At 47.0% G+C, this 24767-nt stretch overlaps 1 protein-coding gene across 2 annotated transcripts in view; it reads left to right on the plus strand.

Moving 5' to 3' along the window:
* Hem (Nck associated protein 1 Hem) overlaps positions 1 to 24767 on the plus strand; it is a 78974-nt gene that overhangs the window by 37149 nt on the left and 17058 nt on the right. For both annotated transcript variants that reach the window (XM_089553507.1, XM_089553514.1), the window contains exons 11-18: positions 1161 to 1293; positions 4631 to 4905; positions 6609 to 6740; positions 12360 to 12475; positions 14294 to 14396; positions 15270 to 15406; positions 18152 to 18249; positions 20696 to 20789. In XM_089553507.1, coding sequence (XP_089409633.1) covers positions 1161 to 1293; positions 4631 to 4905; positions 6609 to 6740; positions 12360 to 12475; positions 14294 to 14396; positions 15270 to 15406; positions 18152 to 18249; positions 20696 to 20789 — 1088 coding nt within the window. The remainder of the gene's footprint in view (positions 1 to 1160; positions 1294 to 4630; positions 4906 to 6608; positions 6741 to 12359; positions 12476 to 14293; positions 14397 to 15269; positions 15407 to 18151; positions 18250 to 20695; positions 20790 to 24767) is intronic.

Consider the following 24767-nt stretch of genomic DNA (forward strand, 5'->3'; position numbering starts at 1 on the left):
CCCCAATTAAATCGAATTAACATCCGGCTCCCGCCTTTTTTTTTTTAATTCTGCCTCGTACGGTGGGCGGAGTCGACCAACGCATGGAGCGCCTTTCACCCAGTCGAAAAATCAGATTTTTTTTATTTCCGCGCATAAAAGGCGCACCCCGAACTTGGCACTGTGATTATTTACACGATTGCAAGCCGACACCTCGCCACCCCCCCGCTCCCCAATCTTTATGTCAACAAAGTTTTTCCTGAACTGACTACTAGTCCTCACTAGTGCTGCTGCGGACCCACAGCACGTACAACGACATCACGTAGAACAGCCGCACACAGTTTTCAGGGATGCTCACTTTAAACATCTGTTTGGAAAGCTTCATCTCCAGCCAGAAACGTTCCCGACTTAGGCCCGCGAAAACCTCGGCGTTTGGAGTCGCGTACGAAAATTTAGGGCCGCCGCAGTCGCAACTGCCGCACTTCTCGACCGCGTCGTATTTTCCGACCTGCCGCACGCTAGCCGTGTTCGATAGCAAACTCCCAGCCGTGTAGCTGTTAAGGTGCTTGGCCGTTGAGCTAAAACAGCAACGCTCCGCGGCAAAGCCATAAACCACGATGAACTATCGCGTTACCGCAGGTCCCGGCACTTGACAGCAAAAAAAAAAAAAAAAAACGAGCTGGAGATGCTGATGGCGATATGGATAGCGAAAGCTCGCGGCGGAGGAAAACGTTGATGATGATGATGATAAGCTCTACCTCGGGCGCCCTCTGTGGGTGGCGTCTGGAAGCTCCTGTGCGCGTGTGTGGCCTCCATGATCAAGCGCCCGTTGCGCGCAGCCGGAGCCGATCGCAGAGGCCTCGGCGCGTGCATTCCGAAGGCTATTCCCGCGTGGGTCGTGGAAAGTTTCGGTGCGGCCCTTACACGGATCTTTTTTTTTTAATATTTTCTTCGCGAAAACGGGGTGCGGCCCGTACACGAGTGCATTTACGTGGTGTGTTCAATTTTGTGAGTCGAAAAATTTCCGGAAATTTTACCCCGCGTAATAGGCGCACCCCGAACTTAAAGCCGGATTTTCTGGAAAAAAAGTGCGCCTATTATGCGAGTAAATACGGTACTTGCCCCCATCATAGTTACATGGTCTTCCATGTATAGAACCTCTTTTTCCTTTGTGCACGCAGTTTCTTCAGCCGAGCGTTTGAGGACCAGTTCCACCTGTGCTTGGAGTTCCCGGCCCAGACACGTTACATCATTGCCTTTCCGCTCATCTGTGGACACTTCATGAACTGCACCCACGAGCTGTGCCCCGAGGAGGTGAGATTCCCCGAAACTGGCTCTCTGTGGCTTCCCTGTGGCTTCGGCCGCTTCATAACCGAACCAAAACAATGGCAGGAGCAAGTGAAGGGCTTTTTATGCGAAGCATACTAGCCGCACAACCGAGCTCTTCCATGCTGCGCCGCGCGCGGCAGCGTAGCTACCACTTGACCTACATCGGCGCACCACGTGATATGACGTCACAACAGCTGTGAAAGCTGGGGCTCAACTCGTGCGCTCGCTTGCGGACGCGCAGCCTCCACCGGCGGCCTAACTCCCGCTCCTTCCGCTAGGGGCGCTGACATCACAACAGCTGTGAAAGCTGGGGCTCAACTCGTGCGCTCGCTTGCGGACGCGCAGCCTCCGCCGGCGGCCTAACTCCCGTTCCTTCCGCTAAGGGCGCTGACGTCACAACAGCTGTGAAAGCTGGGGCTCAACTCGTGCGCTCGCTTGCGGACGCGCAGCCTCCGCCGGCGGCCTAACTCCCGTTCCTTCCGCTAGGGGCGCTGACGTCACAACAGCTGTGAAAGCTGGGGCTCAACTCGTGCGCTCGCTTGCGGACGCGGAGCCTCCGCCGGCGGCCTAACTCCCGTTCCTTCCGCTAGGGGCGCTGACGTCACAACAGCTGTGAAAGCTGGGGCTCAACTCGTGCGCTCGCTTGCGGACGCACGGCCTCCGCCGGCATCCTAACTCCCGCTCCTTCCGCTAGGGGCGCTGACGTCACAACAGCTGTGAAAGCTGGGGCTCAACTCGTGCGCTCGCTTGCGGACGCACAGCCTCCGCTGGCAGTATGCTTTGCATCCTAGGCTTAACCATAAGCTAAGCCAGGTCATTTTTTTTTCTCTCTCTCTCTCTCTTTTTTAAGTCTTCCATTTAATTCCAAGCTCTTCTTAGTTTTGAAATAGTTAGGAACGGATTTGTAGCCTGGGTTCAGAAAAGACGGTGAAGGTGTCAGGTCGAAGTCACCCCTATCATCCATCCATTATGTTTTGGGTCATTGTAATCAGTTCTGCCAGGAAAGCAAACGGCAGTGATTGGAAGGGGTGCATTTCTATCATAAGCATTGTAGCATTAAAGGGACTGTGCAATGAATTAAAAGTCACTTGTAAATGTTTTCAATACTTAGAAATGATGCTAAGAAGCATTCACACCAAGTATGAGTCTTCGGAACTGAGCCGGCAATTTATTGTGAATTTTTAAAGACCACATTTTTCAAAATTCGCGGGCCGATTGGTGTCTTCCTAGTGACCGACTTTGAAACTAAAATCGGGAAAGTAGACATCACTAGTCCCGTGACGTCCGCAGGCCACCACACGTTGTCATTCGCTGGAGCCACGGCAGCCACGACGTCACAGGCATGCTTCCGGTAGCCGTGAAAATCGTCTGCTCGAGCCGCCGTGCGACCCCCTCGGGCAAGCGCGAGCCAGGGCATTGCCTTCGCACATATGGTTTCAATTTACCTCTGCCGCCTCTTTCTGTCGCGAGTTCGGGAGCCACTCGCAGTGACGAGAAAAGAAATCCGACTCACGCCGCGATCCGGGGAGCCGAAGCGAGACGAGAGAGACGCTGCCGACGCTGCTGCTGGGGTGCTGGGTGCGACAACCGGAAGTCGCAAGCCGAACGTCAGCGAAGGACGTATTCATGGGCGGGGCCCAGTCCCAGAGCTGTTTTCTTTATTTTTTCTTGGTGCTCCGCGCGTACGAGTTGAGGGGGGAGAGGATGAGCGTGATTTTTAATCGTCTATACCTTCATTGTTATTGATGCTAGCTCAAAAATTCTTGCGCTGGGGTGACGAGTGATGGAATGCCTATCTCTCGTCTGCTTTACGTAATCACAATTAATTTATTGCATAATCCCTTGAAAGATCTCTACAGTCTCCAGCTTTCTCGCTATCTTTCGTTCAGCCTGATGGAGTTTTGTTTACTATCACAGTGAGATTCATAACCTTAAATGCATATACAGTCAGCATTGCCCTAGATTGAGAGCTAGAGTCTGTCATTCTTTTGTCATGTCAAGGCACAGGAAATTTTAAGGCAAAAGCCTTTAATGCCTCATCGTTGTCGACAGAAGGTTGTCAGCACGGGTGTCACGCTTTTCTAGTCAGACGAGAAAAAAAAAAATCTTTGTGCACGATGGGATTCGAACCACCATCCTTCCGTTCTGCAGCCGAGCGTGCTAATGGCTGCTCTACTTCCTGGCAACGCATGCCTAGTTCTCCTTGTCTGGGACGCTGGAGAGTGTTTCCAGAAAGGCGTCGAATCAGACGGATGCCTCCCAAACGCCCTCCAGTGTCTCCAGCATTTAAGATTCACAAACAATTGTACACTTTATTAACATCTTAAGGGGGGACACTGGTCTTGAAAAAAAAAAATTTATTAATGAAGTCACAGTTACGAAATCTTCAGGGAATATGTATTTTCGTGTGCTGATTCTAAATATGTCATTTAATTTCATGCAAAACAATTCCTTGAGCACTTATGCACTTTTTATGCTAGTACAGTCCAATCCACTTATAACAATACTGGAGTGCCATGGAAATACCATTGTTATAACCAATAATTGTTATAACAGGGTTGTGCTGAAAATACCACAGAACACACACAAAAGTTGATGGTGCCACTACTGACCATTGTTATATCCGATATATTGTTATAACCGGTATTGTTATAAGTGGGTTTGACTATTTTGCAGAGAGTTTTGAAGAAAATTTGCTACAGGAAACTCGCTGAAATGTATGCCATTGGGTTCTCTTGACACCAAGGAATACAATAAGGGTGAGATTGTCTTCCTGCCTATCATAGAACTTAGGTTACAGAGTTTTGAAGTTGTCGCTTCAGAAATAAGAACGAAAGTGTGTATTCCTGTTTCTGAAGTGGCAGCTTCAGTACCCTATTACTCAAGTTCTATGAGAACCAGGATGGTAATTTTACCCTTATTGTATTCCTTGGTGTCAAGAGAACCCAGTGGCATACATTTCAGCGAGTTTCCTGTAGCAAATTTTCTTCAAAACTCTCCGCAAAATACTTGCATAAAAAGTGCATAAGTGCTCAAGGAATTCTTTTACATGAAATTAAATGGCATATCTAGAATCAGCGCACAAAAATACATGTGCCCTGAAAATTTCATAACTATGACTAAATTAATAAAATTTTCTTTTCAAGACCAGTGTCCCCACTTAACCACACATCAATGACACAAGCAGCAACACCGCGCTAAAGGCACACTTTGGGTCGGCAAAGTGCCCCCCTGAATTTTTTTATTGTTGAAACAAGGTTCGTAAGTGGTTCGCATAGTTCTACAGACTCCCGTTTCTCGCTTCGTCCTCCGTTGCGTGCAGCGCCACCACATTGGGGACCGCAGCCTGACGTTGGTGAATGCGTTCCTGGACGAGATGTCCAAGGAGGCCAAGAACATCATCACCACCATCTGCGACGAGCAGTGCACCCTGAGCGACCGTCTGCTGCCCAAGCACTCGGCGCCCCACATGGCTCTGCTGGCCATGCACCAGCGCAAGCAGCGCACCGACAAGAAGCACCGCCAGGGCGGCCCCCAGCCCCCCCGCGACAAGCCCGGTGCCGAGAGCTACCGCCGCACCCGCGAGGAGCTCAGCACGTGGGTTTCTGGGCTCTTCCTAGTTGGGGAACGTCATTTCATTGGTGCTGTCATGATACGTGAAGGGCACTGAAGTGTGCCACGACGCTACTATCAGCGGCATTACTATTGCCACGTACAGTCAAGTCCACTTATAACAATACTGGTTATAGCAATATATCGGATATAACAATGGTCAGTCATGGCATCATCAGCATTGCCTTGTGTTCTATGGTAAAATAAACTGCTTATAGCAGTGCTCTCAGGGCACATTTTTGGTTATAACAATTAGATCTGGTAATTGAGTGTCAACCGTTATAGAAAAAAAAAAGAAATGCTACAACCACACCAGCAAAACCATGCTTACAACACAAAAGTGCGCACGTGGGGGGCCGACCAATGGACTAAGCTGGCGCAGCAACGCCACAAAAGCAAAAGAGGCAGGCGTCATCGCGTCAGGAGAGCTGCTGCATTGCTGCATTGGCTACGCACGCCATGCGTACCCCCAATCAGTCAGTGCAGTGTGCGTGCATGCAGCCAGCGCGGTTTTTTTCGCTTGTCAGCTGTCACAGCACCCTTGGTTCTGCATGCTTCTTGAATTTCCCATAAGAATCACTTCCGGAAAGCCGGCTTGGTTCCTGTGACGTGGAGGTGCGCGAAGCTTCCGGTGGCGCAGCGATGGCGGTGCTTTGGTCATCGGTGAACGGTGAACATTGTTCCGGTTTCCTGAAGTTCAAATTAACGAGCTTTTACAGGCATTAGAACAATCAAACCCCTCTGGGTATTTACTGTCAATAAATGCTCTGAAGTTTGTCATCTTTTATTTTTTTCGGCACAACCCTGTTATAATAATTATTGGTTATAACAATGGTATTTCCATGGCACTTGACTATTGTTATAAGTGGGCTTGACTGTATATCTGTGTGCTCAACCTTGGTGACATCAGACTGTTTTCACCGCTGCTCCTGTTGCCTCAGTTGCTTTCAATAAAGCCACTACAGTGGCTCAGTGGTTATGGCGCTCGGCTGCTGACCTGAAAGACGCGTGTTCAATCCCGGCCACAGCAGTCGAATTTCGATGGAGGCGAAATTCTAGAGGCCCGTGTGCTGTGCAATGTCAGTGCACGTTAAAGATCCCCAGGTGGTCGAAATTTCCGGAGCCCTTCACTACGGCGTCCCTCACAGCCTGAGTTGCTTTGGGGTGTTAAACACCCATACAACCAATAATCCTTTCAATAAGCCCCCGTCTTACAAGATACATACATGAGCCATTACTACTCACAGAATCACGTTTGCTTACACAGTGCTGTTAGCCAGTGGACATGCATTGAAAGTGATGTCTCAAAAAGTGATTGCTGCAGATTACGGGCCCCACTCAACTATGATGTGTGTGACAGACATATGAGCCCATTAATGGTTTAGTCCGTACATCCCTGCACGTGAAAAAAAATCTCATCTCTTTGTGCAAACGTTATGTACACTGTGATGCTTGTTGGAGCCTTTTGTGAAGTGTGTTTAGTGTCCAGTGACAAGGACTTGCATTTTAATTATGACATTTGCTTATTGTGATCCATTCTCGCACCTTTTTCCTTCCTCAACTGTTGCTTTGCGAATCATGACTGTATTGCTGTGGTGATCCTTGAAATAATGGGGCTACTGGCTTTGTGTCACGGATAAGAGTAATGGCTCATGACTCTTCTTTCTCTTTTGTCGTGGTGGTCGCAGGATGGACAAGCTACATATGGCTCTGACGGAACTGTGCTTCGCCATCAACTACGCCTCCAGCATTCACGTGTGGGAGCACACGTTTGCGCCCAGGGAGTACCTGGCACAACACCTTGAGAACCGCTTCAACAAGTGAGCCACCTTGTCACTCTTTCCCTGGACCATCACCATCATCATCATAATCCTATACTCCATTTCATACATAGCAGGCAACGCTGCCAAAGCTAGCGCGCCTGTTCGCGCAGGCTACCGTAAAAACCCGCGTATAATACGAGGTTTTTTTCCCATAATTAGCGTCCTAAATTTCCGCCTCGTACTATTTGCGGACCCGAACAAAAATTTTCGAAGTTGCTCGAAGTTTTGGTTTCGTTTTTGCGGCGTGGCTACGGCTTGGCTTTGCTATTGGCGCGTGGCTGTGGCTTGGCTTCGTTACTCTCGACAAACGACGTCACGACGTCGTTTCTTTGTTGATCCATTGGGTGCGCCGGGGGGTCGCGGTGTGCCGTGCGCCTGTTGACAACGCACGTGCTCGCATGTAAGGCACGCTTCGTGAAATGGATGTTGTTTTAGGGAGCACGATGTCACGGTCTCGAAAACAGTACTCGGCTACTTTCAAGCGATTTTAGCTGCGGAGAACATCGGCAGCGGTGCGGCCGGGAGGCAGTTTGGTGTTGTCGAAGGAAGCATTCGTGGATGGCCACAACAGAAAGAAGCCCTTTTCGCGTGCAGCGGAACGCGACGAAGCTTTCGCGGCCGCTTGATGGTTGTGCAAACAAACCGTTCAAGGACGCAGTCAAGCGGTGCTACGCAGAGTGGATGCGCTCAGGTGAGCCTGCAGTGACGCCAACCGGGCGGCTGAAGCTGGCTTAAGAAGTGCGGCATCTCGAACGCCCTCGATGGCACGGAAGATGAGTACATTTGGGATGATTTGTCGGACAAAGAAATGTCCGAAGAAAGCGCTACTGAAGAAGAAAGTAATTTAAGTGAAGTGCGGGATGCGATTTGAATAAATGTCTTCTACGAGCTTGTGTTACTCGTATTATACGCGGGTGAAACTTTTTTTTCCCATTTCGCATCTCTAAAATTTAGCCTTGTATTATATTCGGGTTCGTATTATACGCGGGTTTTTACGGTAAGTCCACACTCAAAAAGTAGTTCGTCATACAACCAAAGCCATCACAAGCATATTTCGTTACGAAAAATCTTAAGCGCCGTGACTGGCACCTCCCGGACTTCATTTTACCTCTTGCCACATTTTCGTCCTGCGACTCGTCGAGATTTCGAGAAGCAAAAAGTACACGTGGCGGTATGATACGCGATTGGTAGGGCGAATCGCTTCTACTAAATCCGCGCCCAAAAAGTTGATCACACTCCGGGGAAATTATGGCCAGAGAGCTTGAACACTGAGCGTCTCACAGCTTCGACCGTCATTTTCAATGCTACCACACCTTTTTATACTGCTCTTTGTATTCGTCCAAACAATGGCCGGAGTTTCGAGAAGAACGAATGATACGTGGCGGAGTAATATGGTTCCGCGGACGCACTACTTCAGCAACCTCCGCAGCATTGCCTGCTATGTATGATCGCCATTTACTGTACCCTTGAGTGTGCCATAAAAGAGAGGTGTAGAAAACGGTGTAAAGATACGGAAAAGTTAGGTTGTCAACAACGCAATTTGTAGATGTAGGCAGTAGGCTAATGAACAAAAAATTTCAAAGACAGGCTGAACAAAAAAGGAGAAAAGAAGATAAAGGTGGTGAAATTGTTTGACTAAGTTCTTACTATTTAAGTGATAATGGTATGGTCAGTGAGTTTGCGTAGCATTGGGCTGTATAACTGACTGAGAAACACAGTTGCCCTGCTCCTCTGAGCTTCGTTTCACTTAGAACTGTGTGGTACTGCATGAAGGGAGCAGTACCACACAGTGAAGTGGAAAAGTGAAATTCAGATTTGATGTTGTTAAGCCAAATTAACATGGTTCGACTTGCTGAGTATTGCATCCAGTTATTGAATTGCCTCCTGGAACACAGCCTCAGTGTGATTTAGCAAGGTGTTATGGACGTTTATACCAATCTGACAAAAAGCCAGGTCAAGCTATCTTGTCAGGCTGGCTTTTGCCTCCCATGCTCTTGCAAAAGCTAGTGGGCCAGGCTGAACGGGCATTCTGTTTGACTAAGCCTCTTTGCACAAGGTGGCTTGACCCAGCTGACTCACTTGGAACAAAGTGCATGTTAATGTTAATCCTTAGTGGCTATAATCCTGTAGTGCGCAGTGGAAAACTGGACGCTCTGTTCATGTACTCTGCTTTGTCAGGCTGAAAGCGAGGGGGTGGTCTGTAATTTTGCTGAAGTCAGCTGTATCGGCCATACTTTTGACATATTTTGCTAGGTATGGGGTCTCAAGTGAAAAATAAGATTCATCATCATCGTCAAGAGCAGATAGCATGTTGTAGTAACGCCATACTAAGGCTGATCAGGATCGGAAGAATTGTGATAGTGAAAGGCACTTTAGGCGTTCAGATCAGTTTGTTGGCAGGTACCAATGTGGTGCCACCGGTGATGGCCGAGACAGACAAGTACCAAGGTATTACAGTGTGGTCAGGGAAAATGTTTTGCTGTTTTAGTCAGACACAACTCAAGAACAAGGCAACAAATGCCCCCCCAATGGCCACCGCAGCCAGTGAGGTCAGCCAGTGGCGTTGGCCTCTTGTTATGATGCCGTGGTTAATTTTCTGGCACCTGATAGCGTGATGTCACTGGGAGCTGGCAGGTACAAGGGTGTAGTAACGGAGTGATCTGATCGGCGTTATTAATCACTCGCCACCACACACATTCTTTTTCTGCAACACAACAACCACCATTTATTCCATGAAGGAGAAAAGGCGGCACACTACGTCACTGACCACGACAAGTCAACCACACAACACACACTGACTGACAACCCCGTCTCCGTCCCCACCACAACCGTCCCGATCCTTTCCCAGAAAGGGCATCTAATCCCCTCCGAGGTCGTCGTGCGGGGAGGTTAGGCGCGTCCGGCGCCCACTGGTCCCAAGATAAAGGGGTAATGCCCTGTGCGGCTACCACCGCCTGTTGTAACAAAGGGAGTTAACCACAGATTAACTGGATCAACCGTGACGTCATTACAGTTGGTGAACACCGTCGGCTGGAAGGCCTCCCTTGGGGGGCATTTGCCACTTCATTCTTGAGCTGCGTCTGACTACGTAGTCTCGCATTTTATCGGTTATAGCTGAGGCTGGAGGTGGAACTAATGCTGTTTGCACTTGTGGTGTGCACTCTGGCAGAAGGAAAACGAGCCCAGCATGCAACTTCACTTCACTTCACTTCACTTTAATCCCTTAAGGGGGGATGAGGGTCTTGAAAACTTTTTTTTTTATTTGTTAACATATCTTTCTAAAACTTAGCACCTGGATTTATCATTGAATGCTGATTTCAAATATGCATTTAGATTTCAAACATCTCACCTGGAAGGAAATATATGGCAAAATAAAATATCCTAATTAGGTCATTTCTTACGGGCCTTTTTAGTAATTTATCAGTTAAATAAACATTTTTAAAGAATAAGCAGACATTTGCAAAGGCCCAAAGCACATCCTAAAGCTAACAGAATGTCTACAAACTAATTTTGTTGATCATAAATAAACAACAAAGTCGGAAAGAAAAAATGACGTGGCGGTAATTAGCCCACACTTCGCCTAATTGCTCATATATTATGTTTAAAGGAAAAAAGAAAGCTTTAGCATGTGGTTTGGGCCTTTGCAAATGTCTACTTATTCTTAAAAAGTCATTCTTTGACTGATAAATTACTATAAAGGCCTGTAAGAAATTGCCTAATTTAAATGTTATTTTGTGATAAATTTTCTTCCAGGTGAGACATTTGAAATCTAAATGCATATTTGAAATTAGCATTCTATGATACACCTGCATGCTATGTTTCAACAAGTTATGTTGAAAAATAAAAAACAAGTTTTCAAGACCCTCATCCCCCCTTAAAGACCCTGGTTAGAGGGTATTACATAAGGGGTGGGGCACAAAGGAATGAAAAACAGAATGACTAACAGATAAGTTGAAAGTTATACAAATATAAGATTATCACTGAGCAAGTACAGTAGAACCCCGCTGTTACGTTCCTCACTGCTGCGTTTTCCCGGCTGTTACGTCGTTTTCTTCGGGTCCCGGCATAGCTTTCATAGGATCCAATGTATTGGGAACCCCGCTGTTACGTCGTAGCCGAGGAAACGATCCCGCATGATACGTCGCAACCGGGCTCCCCGAACCCGCCCGGGCAATGCGCGCCAACCGGCATTTTGATTTTTGACAGTCTTGGCCAGGCTTGGCTACGGAACTGGCTGCAAGAAGCCGCACGCGAGTTGGAGAGGCCGCCGCTAGATGGCTATCTGCCTCGCGAACGCCGAATGCCGCGATCTTTATCTGGGAGGTGGTGACGAGGAGGTGCGCGGCTGCGGTCGCTTATCTGTTTTTCTCAGCCAGCGTTCGCTTCGGCGGACGGACGCAGTTGTTGCGACGCGCGTCTTTTCTTTTCTTTCACTCTTTATTTTTATCTTTTAACTCTCCTCTATCTGCAAGTGACAGCGGTGGTGGCTCGGCTGAAGCCAGTCGGCAGGCCTGTGCAATTTCCTTTTCATCCTTCTCTCAGTCGCAACAACATCTTTATCGTGCTTTGATGGCGTGATAGCGTTGCGTAAGCGGAAGGCGCTTCCCCTTGAGGAAAAGCTGGACATACTAAACGCAGTCGACAGGCAGTCGGGGCGGCCTACCGGGAGCAGCGCGGCGAGCAGCCTACGAACATTTCAGTGCTTGACGCTGTGCACAACGTCGCTTTAGCGTGGACTGCAGTGAGCGCGTGAACTGCGCAGCACTGCTGCGTGCGGTGTGGCCGCACCGCAAAGCGACGCTGACAGCAATGCGGCCTTTGCTATTGAGAAACGCGTTGTTCTTTCCAGCGAGCGAAAGAAACTGCAATCCATCATTCTCGATTTTTTAAAGTCCTAGGGTCAATTTGCGGAAATAAATTGTTTCAAGTCAAAGCTGCACTGTTTTCATTAAATTTCGGTGCTTTCCTCACTGTTGCGTTTTCCCGGCTGTTACGTTTTTTTTTCCCGGTCCGGTGAAAAACGTATGAACGGGGTTCAACTGTACACGCGTGATTTCTTCGATGAACAATGATTGGCATGTGATAGCAGCAAGTTCTCGGGGAAGGCCGTTCCAGTCGTTCGCGGTCCGGGGGAAGAATGATGAAGAAAATGTAGTGGTGCGGGCGCGAGGTCGTGACACTTGCTGCTGATGGCCGGTGCGGAGGGAGATGCGTGGTGGTGGTGCGCAGATGTAGGGTTCCTGTCGTAGCTCAGAGTAAAAAAACTTGTGAACCAAACATAAACTAGCAATGTAGCGGCGATGAGCAAGGGTAGGTAGGCTGGACTGTGATTTGAGGGATGATATGCTGATATCAAAAGAATACGATGAATGAATGAATCTAATTGCTCGGTTTTGAACTGCTTCAATTGAATTACAGAGATATGCTTGCTTTGGAGACCAGATGGGAGATGCGTATTCTAATTTGATCTGACTAATGATTTGTATGCGAGATTTTGACCAGTACGGTTTAGCCGCCAGCGTTCTGTGCGCATGGCTCACCCGTGCAAACCGCGTGCAAGAGTTGGCCACGGTGTCAGGGGTCTTCTTGAGGTGTGGCGTGTGTGTTGTCTTGCAGGGCGCTGGTGGGGATGGTGATGTTCAACCCGGAGAGCCACGAGATAGCCAAGCCCTCCGAGCTGCTTTCCAGTGTGCAGGCCTACATGAGCGTACTGCAGGGCATCGAGAACCATGGTGGGTGTCTCTCTGCCTGTGCAGCGGCGGTTCTTGCTTCGTGCCTTTTCATGGACGTGTACAGGCACGGCCAGAAGAGCAGGGAGAACGCTATCGGCAAAGAACAACAACAAATAATGGCAATGCGTTCCACTCAATTAACAAACGAGCAGGCACGGCCAGAAGAGCAGGGAGAACACTATCGGCAAAGAACAACAACAAATAATGGCAATGCGTTCCACTCAATTAACAGACGAGCAGGCACGGCCAGAAGAGCAGGGAGAACACTATCGGCAAAGAACAACAACAAATAATGGCAATGCGTTCCACTCAATTAACAAACGAGCAGGCACGGCCAGAAGAGCAGGGAGAACACTATCGGCAAAGAACAACAACAAATAATGGCAATGCGTTCCACTCAATTAACAAACGAGCCGGCATGGCCAGAAGAGCAGGGAGAACACTATCGGCAAAGAACAACAACAAATAATGGCAATGCGTTCCACTCAATTAACAAACGAGCAGGCACGGCCAGAAGAGCAGGGAGAACACTATCGGCAAACAACAACAACAAATAATGGCAATGCATTCCACTCAATTAACAAACGAGCTGAAGTAGTGACCCTGTGACAGCAGGAAATATATTAACGCGATAGCATTAAGCAGCTCGTGACGCAGAAAGTCCGGTGGCGTAGGTGTCGTCGGCATCATTGAGCAGGAACAAAAAATCGCCGAAAAATTCTCAGAAAAACAACTTGGGAAGCAGGTGGGCCAACTAGCTCAGATGACCTTGCGGTATCATCACAACCTGCGCATCCGATTGTGAGAAAACTGGCCACCGTGGCCTTTTTTTCTTTTCTTTTTTCTTTTTGCATTGTCCGAAGAACTTGCTGCCTTTTGATTTTAGGTATGTATTGTTTCCCTTTTTTTTCGCGTTTTATTTTCTTGCAAAATTTTTTTTTTTCCACTAGTTTAAGCTTATTGGGAACTCCTTCCGTGACTGTCTTCAAGAGGTCCGCATCCAGATTCTTACACACACCGCTTGTGATCCCCCCTGCCTTATGCACAACTGTCCCATCTCTTCTGGGCTTAGAAATCCCTCTGCTGAGTAGGTTACCCCAACCAGCATGCACCTGTGAACTTCCTCATGTGCGCTTGGCTCTGACACGGAGCTCTTGCTGATAAATCTACCTTTGAAACAAAATACCAGGAAAAAAGAAGTGTGTACGATTTAAGAAAGAGCATCAAGCCCCGAGCTCGAACAAACTATGGACATCAAAGGTTAAGCAAGCTGTCAGATAGCAGATTTATTAAACAGCTATCCCGTCATTCATGACCTATTAACCGAAAATCTTTCATTAAGCAGGTTTAAGAAAACACTGAAGGGATTATTCTTAAAGGAAGACTAGTGTGTTATGTTTTCATGTTTTTCTTCTTGTTTTCAATTTTATGTTCCATGTGCTTCAAGTTCGATAGTTTACATGTACTTTATGTTTGGAAGTGTTTTGTTAACATGTATTGCTAGTAGGAGTTGCTGCACTTATTCTTGTACTCCGTTCCTGTACATATTCTTGCACTGTAAAAAAAAAAATATATAATAAGGGGTTTGGGGGACGCAGTTCCATCTAAGACATTTCTCTGCATGCAAACTCTGTTGTAAACTCTGCATGAGTGTCAAGCCGCTGCTTGCCACAGGGTGGCGTGACCTCGTCAGGCACTTTTCCGCCTTTTGTCACGTCCCCCAAGACAATAGTTTTGTATTATTGTCTTGAATAAAAAATGATTGATTGATTGATTGATTGATTGATTGATTGATTGATTGCGTGACATTGTTTGCAGTGCACGTAGACGTGACGCGGGTGTTCAACAACGTTCTGCTGCAGCAGACGCAGCCGCAGGACAGCCACGGAGACAAGACCATCGCCACCCTGTACACCAACTGGTGCGTACTGCGTTTGTTGACCCTCGTTGTGCTCGTTGTCTGCTCTCCTGGCATTCACTTTCGCAAGCACCGCACGAGGCACATTACCGTATAATGCGGAATATAGGTCGAGGCGGAATATAGGTCGACCCCCTTACCTTGAAGCAAAAAAGTCAACATAAAAATTATGAGGCACAAAATTTTGTTTTATTCACTGGTGCCACCAGACTCGTTGCCTCCTCATTCGTCCGAGCTGTCTGAACTCTCGTCCGAAGACGACTGCTTTGCGCTGGCTGCGTCCCACAGCATGTTGTCCTCGGTACCGTCCAAAGAGTTGCTAATGCAACATTTCTTGAATGCCCGCATACCTTGTCTTCGAGCTCAGGGTGCACCTCGCGGCGCCCACGAAAGGTCGCCTTCCGCGCGTTTCAGGCAGACAGCTCGATTTTCTGCGCTTGCCAGTACCGGACGCTCTTCTCCGAGACGCCAAAGTGTCGCTGGGCGGACATGTTTCCATACTCTTCAGTGAATTCGAAAACTTTTTTTTAAACGCTGTGGTGAACTGACGTCGAGTACCGGTACTCATTTTGCGGGCTGTCGCGAAATTAATACGTTACAACACCAAGAACGATTACCGCTGTCAACGTTTGGCCACGTCGGTCGACAAAGAGGAAGGAAAGAATCGTCAACATGGAAACGATAACGGTGCGGATGCCAAAATGTCCGCGGCTCACACATGTTGCCAGACGACTATTCAGTTTGTGCCAAAGGCCGGTATATAAGTCGAGGGGTTACCTTTTGGTAATATTTTTCGGGAAAAACCTCGACCTATATTCCGCACTATACGGTAGAAGGCGCGCACGCACGTTCATGTGGGGGGCGCATGTTGTGCAGGTACCTGGAGGTGCTTCTGCGCAAGGTGACGGCCGGCCACATGTGCTACTCGCCCCTGCACCGGGCCTTCGTCAACCTGGTGCACGACGGAGGACAGCAGATGCCCTTCACCGCCGAGGAGTTCTCTGACGTCCAGGGTGAGAATTCGCGGCTCCGAGGGCAGAGTTTCATCTCCGGGTTCGTGCCTGCACATTGACGTCTACACTTATTGTACTTTCAACCCGCCAAGGTGGCTCAGTGGTTGTGCCGCTCGGCTGCTGACCCGAAAGACGCGGGTTCAATCCCGGCTGCGGCGGCTGAATTTCAATGGAGGCGAAATTCTAGAGGCCCGTGTACTGTGCGTTGTCAGTGCATGTTGAAGAACCCCAGGTGGTCGAAATTTCCGGAGCCCTTCACTACGGCGCCCCTCATAGCCTCCGTTGCTTTTGGGATGTTAAATTCCAATAAACCAACAAACCAAACTTTTTGTGCTTTCTTGTGCTTGTCTCTCTCTCATAATCCTGAAACCCTGGATGTATTGTGTGATTTCAGTAGTCCCGGGCAATGGTTCGTGGGAAAGCACAGTACAGTATCCTGTTTTATTACGCTACCTGCGGTCAGTCATCAGCCTCAACAGTGTCAACAGTGTTTGTTTGTTCTCAAATGGTAAAGCTTGAGTGGAATCTTTGGTGACCTTTCAGTCACCAAGAAAAGTGTCTGTCCGTTGCTTTAGACATGAGGAAATGCAGTTCATTTGCAGACTGCCTTTCCAGATCAGTACGGCAGAGAAACTTTATCCTTGAACCTGTTCGCAGTGAATGTTAACAAGGCTGTAGGGAACAGAGTACGTCAGGGAACAAATGCAGTTATTAACAACGTAATCGAAATCAAGAAGAAACTAGCTGGGGCAGGGCATGTAATGAGAAGGCAAGATAACTGCTGGTCCTTAAAGGGGCCCAGAAACACAATCTTAGTTAACTGTTTTGCCTGTTGATTGCATACAGTGAGTTATAATGGTGCTATTAGCGTCGGTAATACCGCGTACATTCCGTTTTTTAATATTTTAATGTCCTCCCAAAAACAACTTCATGGCTCTGATGGTGTCGCCACACAGTGGCGGGTTTTTAGCAGCGGATATGGCATCACCTGGCGCGAGCTTGATGATCGGACAAACAGTAAATATACTGCAAATTGTGTGAATAAATAGAGACACATTTTGTCACCTGTCTGCGTTTTATATTAGATCAACAAAAACAACTTGCTTGTCTTAGATAAAAGCCCTGCAAAGCAAGTAAAATAAAAATACACCACCAGGGGCGCTCTGGCATGGAAACAACGCTGCCAGTCTCAGCAAGAACGAGTTACAGAGAGCAGGCAACCATGGAGTACAAACTTCCGCGACGTGCTCTGGCAGGCTGTTTTGATTGGTTGCGCCAGGTGCCGTCATTGGGAGAGCGAAATAGGAGTGGGAAGCCCCGCCAAAATCGAGTTGAGGGCAGTGTTTTGTTTGCTTGTATTTTGAAATTTCTTCACTGAATAACTCCCGTTCCTGTGCATTGATTCCTGTAATTCTTTTTAAGTCAGCATCTGTGTGACATAAAGAACCCACCTGAAGTATAGCCGGTATCCCCCCAAGCAGTGTTTTGCAGCCCCTTTAAGGGTAATGGATTGGTTTATGAGGGTTTAACTTCTGAAAGCAACTAAGGCTATAAGGGACGCCGTAGTGGAGGGCTCCGGAAATTTCGACCACCTGTGGTTCTTTAACGTGCACTCACATCGCACAGTACACGGGCCTCTAGAATTTTGGCCTCATCAAACTTCTACCACCGTGGTCAGGTTCGAACTCGCGTCATTCGGGTCAGCAGCCGAGCTCCATAACCGCTGAGCCACCGTGGTGCCAAGTGAAATTAAAAAGTTCGCAGGGATGTGGCAGCTGCAGCTGGCAAAGGACAGGGTTAAAGGGACACTGAGGAGACATTGAAGTTGGCTTGTATCGACAGAATACCAGCTCCTGATTACAAAAACGCCACTCATACTGACAACAAAGCTCTTGTAACGTAGAAAAGCGCAAGAACCAAAATACAGGTATCGCCGCCACAGGCCAAACTCGCAAGTACAAGCGTGGTGACGTCATAGGACAAAACAGTGTTGCTAGAACCACTGGTTCTAGCAACACCAGGAACCGAGAAGCCACGAATCACTGAGGCGCAGCCAATGCATGCGCAAATCTCCTTGACGTCGCCAGATGGCGCCACGTGCCCGGCAGCTACGCGCGCTCCTGAAGCATCGGGACAAATCAGCGCCTGTTTTCCGGCGGTAGGCGGGCTCTCGGTATTCCGCTAGCGGTAACAAGGTACACGGTATGCTAAAGGTGCCTATTTGCGAGAACTTCGTTGACGACTTTGAGAACGAGATCCATCGTAACGCTGGCAAAACGCCAGTGCAAACGTAATCAAAGCGACTGTAGCGACGGCCGCAATAGCCGATAGATGCCTTCAACGTGCGGCCGGCGGTAGCTTTCTTTTCGGCTGCTGCTGGGCCGCACTGCTGGCTGCCAGAAATCACGGAGTCTGCGCTACGTCATGCGCACGTCATGTTTCACGTCTCTTAGTCCTGTGTCGTCATAGGAGAATCCCAAGTTTGAATCAGAGCGGCGGGAAAAACTTTTTCAACTTCGAATCCAAATTTCTTAGAAATAAATGCATCTTTCGCTGCCGGCCAAGTGGCAACAAAGCCATGATATGCCGAACTATCGGATTTTACTATAAAAAAAATATTAATAGTGCTCTCCTCAGTGTCCCTTTAGTTGGAGAGACATGGAGAGGACTTTGTCCTGCAGTGGGCGTGGCTAGGTTGATGATGATGATGACAGGGAACGTGACTTGTTTTGGTGCTTATTGCAGAGTTGCGCTCGCTGGCTGAGCTGATTGGGCCCTACGGCATGAAGTTCCTCAACGAGAGTCTGATGTGGCACATTGCTAGCCAGGTGGGAGAGTTGAAGGTAAGAGAAAACGCCTTGAGAGCTGCCGGTCGTGTGCTAATTGGCGGCGATACAGTTTATACACTAGACGAATGAGACATGTTTACATTGCCTCATTGCTTGCAATGTCATGTCAGATTTTCTGTTTGCACCATTGTGTGCTTGTGTTGTTTTATGAATTCTCAACCTAAGCTTGGCACAGCAACTATGCATAAGAATTGTTAGTGCACACAGGCTTGAAGTGTTTAGTCACATCTGTAATCATTCGGGAGCATTGTATAGGCGCAAGATAGCTTCACTGTGGATCTGGATATAAATTTGTTGTCTCTCAACACGCAGTGAAGCCCTGATAGTCGCCTCATTAAAAATCTCAATTAATCTTTTCCAGCCTTAAGCTTTCTGATGAAAATTATGCCGGATACTTCAAGAGCCAATGAACCTTCTGCCTGGTTAATTGGACTACCGTATTTACTCGCATAATGGTCGCACTTTTTTTTTTCAAGAAATTGACGCAAATTTAGGGGTGCGATCATTGCGCGGGGTAAATTTTTACAAAAAATTTTTTAGCACCAAAACGCAAACAAGTCGCAGGCAGACGACCCTTATCACACGGGCGTGCTACCCGCGATTACGCCGCTAAACGTGGTTAGGGTGAACCGATCTCGGCGTTATCACGAACCGATTATGCCGTTAACCGAGAAGGTAGAGTGCGAAAAGCACAAGAGCTGGCCCACTTCAAGAATGTACTTTCTTCGCACTACATCACGTTCCAAGAGCAACGCATCAAAATAGGCAGTGTGTGTAGTGCTGCGCGACGGCGCTTTTATGCGGCCTTCGACCTCATCCGATAGCGCGGCAACAGCGCACAACAGCAACGTCCTGCAGCGCTCAAGCTACACATTTTACCGCCGATACACCGAAAAATGTCCGGTCCTTACCGCATCGTTGATGTACTTAGGTGACACGTTCGCAACGCTCGGAGCACTGGATTCCGCGCGCTTACCGCAATGGTGCCGCCCGCGAGCGCGGCGGACGACGGCGCTCTGTACTCCCTAGTCGTCGCTAGGCCTAACTTGTTTCGTATCGAAGCCACGTTTGACGGCGCTTTTGAATTGACCAACGCTATAATGAATGTTCTTTACAAGGAACCCCTATCCTCGTCACCCCCACCCTCCGTATCCTTGGCCTTTACTTGCAGGATTCCGGACGCAACGATCATACCCTTAAAACACTCAAGGCCTCCACGCAATCCGTGTTGCAACTTCTATGCCGCGTATCCTCCCTGCACAAAGGTTTAGACGAAGCGGACAGCATGAAAGTTCTACTTATGGCACTGCCTTACTCATAACCTCATTGTTTCATATTAAAAGAAATATATACGATCGATTTCAGCGACGCCTTCGCAGCGGAGCTGGTCAGGCAGATCGGGTCACTCGCGCGGCAACGGCGGCAGCTACTACGCGGCTGCAAACGTAAAACTAGCTTATATCGCAGTTATTACTCCTACCAGCAACTCGGTACAGGCCCGCGACCCTCAAGGAGGATTCATTTTTGACGTTCCCGTATCCCAGTGCTTATTATTTACAAGAACAATAAAGTTTAGCCGGATCACCGCGTCACTTCGTTCGTTGCACCGCAACCCAGAACGGTGGCGAGACTTACGACAACGGCGAACCGTGATTCGAGATAATCGCAGTTAAGTTTGGTATCCGCAGTTATGCATAACAGCATTTAGACTGCCCATGTGATCGCAGGTCAACCAACAAGCGGCTGCCGCTGCAATGCTGACAGAGCAAGATGGTAATCTGCACGTGCCATCTGTCAGACAGATAAGCAAGTACGATCATCGTCGGCTAGACTCGACATCGTCGACAAATTGCCGTGGCAAGTTCGGGGTGCGATCATTACGCGGGGACTAAAAAAAAATGAATTTTGCCAACAAAATTCAGGGGTGCGATCATTACGCGAGTGCGATCATTATGCGAGTAAATGCGGTAATTTGATCGACATGGCTTTGGGCTGTAATCATTATCTGCATTTTGTTGGAGGCAAAGTGCAAAAAAGGTTTCGTGCTGAGATTTTGGCACACATCAACGAACCCCGCGCAGTCAAAATTGATCAGGATCATTTCATGGTGTTCCCTCCGATAGCCACAGCAACTCTTAGACATGAAGGTTTATCGAAGTTTGCACCTTTTCTTTGTAATTTTGTCATCAAGACTTAGCAGCAAGGTGAGCACTCCAAGCTGTGCCTCCTTTATAGCTTCGTCAGTGATCTGTGCCATCTCTCAGACAGAATTCTAGAAAGGCGAATAAGTTTGAGTGCAGCATATTTGAAGTATACGCGGTTTCTGGAGAATGAAATGCTTTGTGAAAAATGGTGCCAGCTGCCCAGACCAGATTCTTCACATTCTCTTTACATTCCCCCCCCCCCCCCCCCCTTTTTCTTTCTCGCTACTTCCTCGCAGAAAATTGTGCTTCAGAATCGCGATATCCTGGTGGAACTACGTTCCAACTACGACAAGCCCGAGCAAATGAGGGAGCTCTTCAAGAAGCTGCAAAGTCAGTGATCACTTTCTGGCACTCTGCTTTGATTTCCCTTTTATTTTTTGCTTGCCTGACAAATGTTCTACAGTCAAGCCCACTTATAACAATACTGGTTATAACAATATATCGGATATAACAATGGTCAGACATGGCACCATCAGCTTTGCCATGTGTTCTATGGTAAAATAAACTGCTTATAGCAATGCTGTCAAGGCACATTATTGGTTATAACAATTAAATCTGGTAATTGAGTGTCAACTATTATAGAAAAAGAAACAAGGAAATGCTACAACCACACCAGCAAAACCATGCTTACAACACAAAAGCGCGCACGTGTGGGGCCGACCAATGGACTAAGCTGGCGCAACAACGCCACGAAAGCAAAAGAGGCAGGCGTCATTTCATCAGGAGAGCTGCTGCATTGCTGCATTGGCTATGTGCACCATGCGTACCGCCAATCAGTCGGTGCAGTGCGCGTGCATGCAGCCAGCGCGGTTTTTCTCTTGTCAGCAGTCACTGCACCCTTAGTTCTGCATGCTTCTTGAATTTCCCCAAAAGAATCACTTCCGGAAAGCCGGCTTGATTCCTGTGACGTGGAGGCGCGCGAAGCTCCCGGTGGCGCAGTGATGGCGGTGCTTTGGTCATCGGTGAACATTGTTCCGGTTCCCTGAAGTTCGATTTAACGAGCTTTTACAGGCATTAGAACAATCAAACCCCTCTGGGTATTTATACTGTCAATAAATGCTCTGAAGTTTGTCGTCTTTTCTTTTTTTCGGCACAACCCTGTTATAACAATTATTGGTTATAACTAGAGACCGGATTTTAGGCAAATGCCTATTTTTTCCAACGCTTCATAGGCGCACCATTTTTACATATGAGCACGAATTAGGTGTTGACAATATAATTAACGCTCTTTTTATAGTGCCTATAAATGCCTATTTTGTGTGTCAGTGCCTATAAATGCCTATTTGCGACGTCGGTGCCTAAAAATGCCCTATTTTACAGAAAAGGGCCCTGAAACACGCTGTGGTTTTCAGGAGTACTTACCGGTGAGCATTCCATGATACCGAACAGTGTAAAGCCATCAAATGTTCCTAAGTACAAGCAGGCTCCTGTAACATCCGTTGATGTTGAGCGTTCCTTTTCAGCATACAAGCTTGTTCTTACTGATAAGAGGCATAAATTTGAGTCCATGCTTGTCCATGGAGATGGTACTTGTCTGCTACTGCTTCCATAGCTTTAACAGTGATTTCTAGATGGATGATGTTTATTTTACCATGGATCCTCGTGGATGTACAGTCTTTGTCAAAAGTAACCAGGCTGCATGGTTTGCTTTTCAATCGTATAGTAGACCCCTCACGTCTTCTCTAAAGATCAAAAACTTCTTTGAATGTGAGGGCACGGGTTCTCCTCACCATACAGATATTTAGAGCTCGAGGGCTGGCATAACAGCTTTACTATACGACTGAGAAGTTAACCGTACAGCCTGGTTACTTTTGACAAAGACTGTACTTACGTAGGCCCATGCAGAACTATGATTCTTTTCAGCATATTCCGCATCAAGCAGCACTGTGTGTAACATTTTCTAGCATCTCGTATTTGTGGTATCCAGACCCTTCTAATGGCAAGCACCATTTGATAGTCGCGTGGCTCCAGACACGTGAAGCCACAAACTATAAAACACTTTTTACACAAATCACAACATATTAATGTTGAAGCGTCGTGTATGCCTGCACTAAATAAGGTCAATTCCTGTGTGAGCGAAGACCGAAGTCATTTGTCAGATGGTTTGAAATGACAATGTTTCTATCAATTTCTAAATACATGGCCTCCTGTTAAGGTGTTCATAGTTTCTACATTTGTACACGACAAACGAATTGTTTGTTTCGAGGCATACCAAAGAGTTTTAAAAGGGTTGGTAACCGTCCCTTTTGATCTGCTGAAGCATGTGTATTGTACGAAAAGTTGCGCGACAGCTTTAAAAAAAAACGGCTTCTAATGTTCGCAACTTGCTTAAGGTCTTAAATCATTACTGGTGTGTTTTTGTTTTATTTTACGGCAGATATTGCGTGCTGAATTTCGGAACTGTGAGCACTTTTTATAAAGTTTATAGTGCCTATTTTTCTCCGTTAGCTGCCTAAAATGCAATTTTAGCCGCCTATTTTTGGCGCCTAAAACGTGATTTTTAGTGCCTAAAAATCCGGCCTCTAGTTATAACAATGGTATTTCCATGGCACTTGAATATTGTTATAAGTGGGCTTGACTGTACTTGCTTTCTATTTGCGCTGTGATGTATGGTATGGTTGATGTTGCATTTATGTAAAGTGGAATCGCGCCCTGCCTTGCTGCCCTCGTGAGTGCATCGCTGGCTGCAGCTGTTTGTTTAGTTGTTGTTTCTTTTTTTAGTGTAGGCTGTGTTGCTCACACTCTATGTTAGGCATAACTGAGTGGCGATTGCGCTCTAACAGTACTGAAGTCTTGTCCGTTTATTGCTGAACTGGAACGCTGTAATTAGTGCTCATGATTGACATATGAATGGTTGTTTTCAGATGAGTTTATTGAGTGTTGTTGCAAGCAAGCATTGTCAGCTTTCCTAGTACTAAAGGCTCAGATGACAGGGGAGTACAATTGAAACGTTCACAGGCTCTTCTTGGAGCCTTTTATATGTAGGATGGAGGAAAATATAGAAGAAAACCAATGGTTGTATTAGATAGAGGAGAAAAAAAATGAACCTAGAAGCCAAGTTTGATGACTGTAGATTAAATAGTTAATTAATTATAGGCAAAAATGTTAAAATTGTGTCGAAATAGCGTGGTTGTTGACGTAGCCACGGGAACGGTGTGACGTCACATCCACCGGAAGTCGTCATGACATAGTGAAAATTGTCACAGAATGGTCGGAGAAACGTCGGATTTGTGTCAGATTAGATGGAAAAATGTGTAATTAACCGTAATTAACACTTAAGGGGGGACGAGGGTCTTAAATCTGACCTTTTTATTTGTGGCTAGAATCCCGTGAAATTTTGCTCACAGATGCGTTTTTCTCTTCTGATTTCAGAAATGTAATCATAATTGAGATGGTGGTCTTAGATCAAAAGTTATCTTAAATTCTAGAGTTTAATTTGGTAATTTCTTACGCAGCTTTAATGAACTTTCTTATTGCATTTTGTTGCTTTTAATTACATGAATTGATAGCCAGGAAATTCCCATACCCGATGACAATCTTACTTTTTTGTTTAGGCCATATATAAATAGCAATTTACAATTAGCTTAACGAGCTGCTGTGTCAAATACTGCGACCTTTTACTCTCAACATATTATATCAGGATGACATGCCTTTAGAGAAAAACGAAGAATGTCATCGGGGTATGAGAACTCTCTGGCTATCAATTCATGTAAATAAAAGCAACAAAATGCAATGAGAAAGTTCATTAAAGGTGCGTAAGAAATGACCTAATTACATTCTAGACTTTGTAAGATCTAAGACCGCCAGCTCAACTATGATTACATATTTGGAATCAGGAGAGAAAAATGCATCTGTGTGCAAAATTTCATGAGATTCTAGCCATAAATAAAAAAGTTGGTTTTAAGACCCTCGTCCCCCCTGAAGATCTCCAAAAGATGTATAATTTGGGTATCAATATAGCCACGGGAACGGTGTGACATCACATCCACCGGAAGTCGTCTCGGCATAGTGTCCTTGGTTTTCGCCTCTCAAGTACACTTTAGTTGCCAAAGTGTCCTTGCAATTTTTTTATTGTACATTTCTGCAGTACTAGAAGGTATTATCGCAGCAGGGAAATGACAGAAGTATATTATAAACTAACGAGGCCAAGAAAATACAGTGGCTGGAAGAAAGGAAAAGTAATTGACCACATAGAAGAGGACATCTTCATGGCACGTCATGCACCGCATAGGAAGGCACAGAGCCGATCGCATTAAACCAACGTATTGAACCAATGTACCGAACCAACATACCAAACCAGTGTGTCAA

The sequence above is a fragment of the Amblyomma mixtum genome, chromosome 1, assembly GCF_055824585.1.
Source record: "Amblyomma mixtum isolate Tamu chromosome 1, ASM5582458v1, whole genome shotgun sequence".
NCBI classification, from domain to species: Eukaryota; Metazoa; Arthropoda; class Arachnida; order Ixodida; family Ixodidae; genus Amblyomma; species Amblyomma mixtum.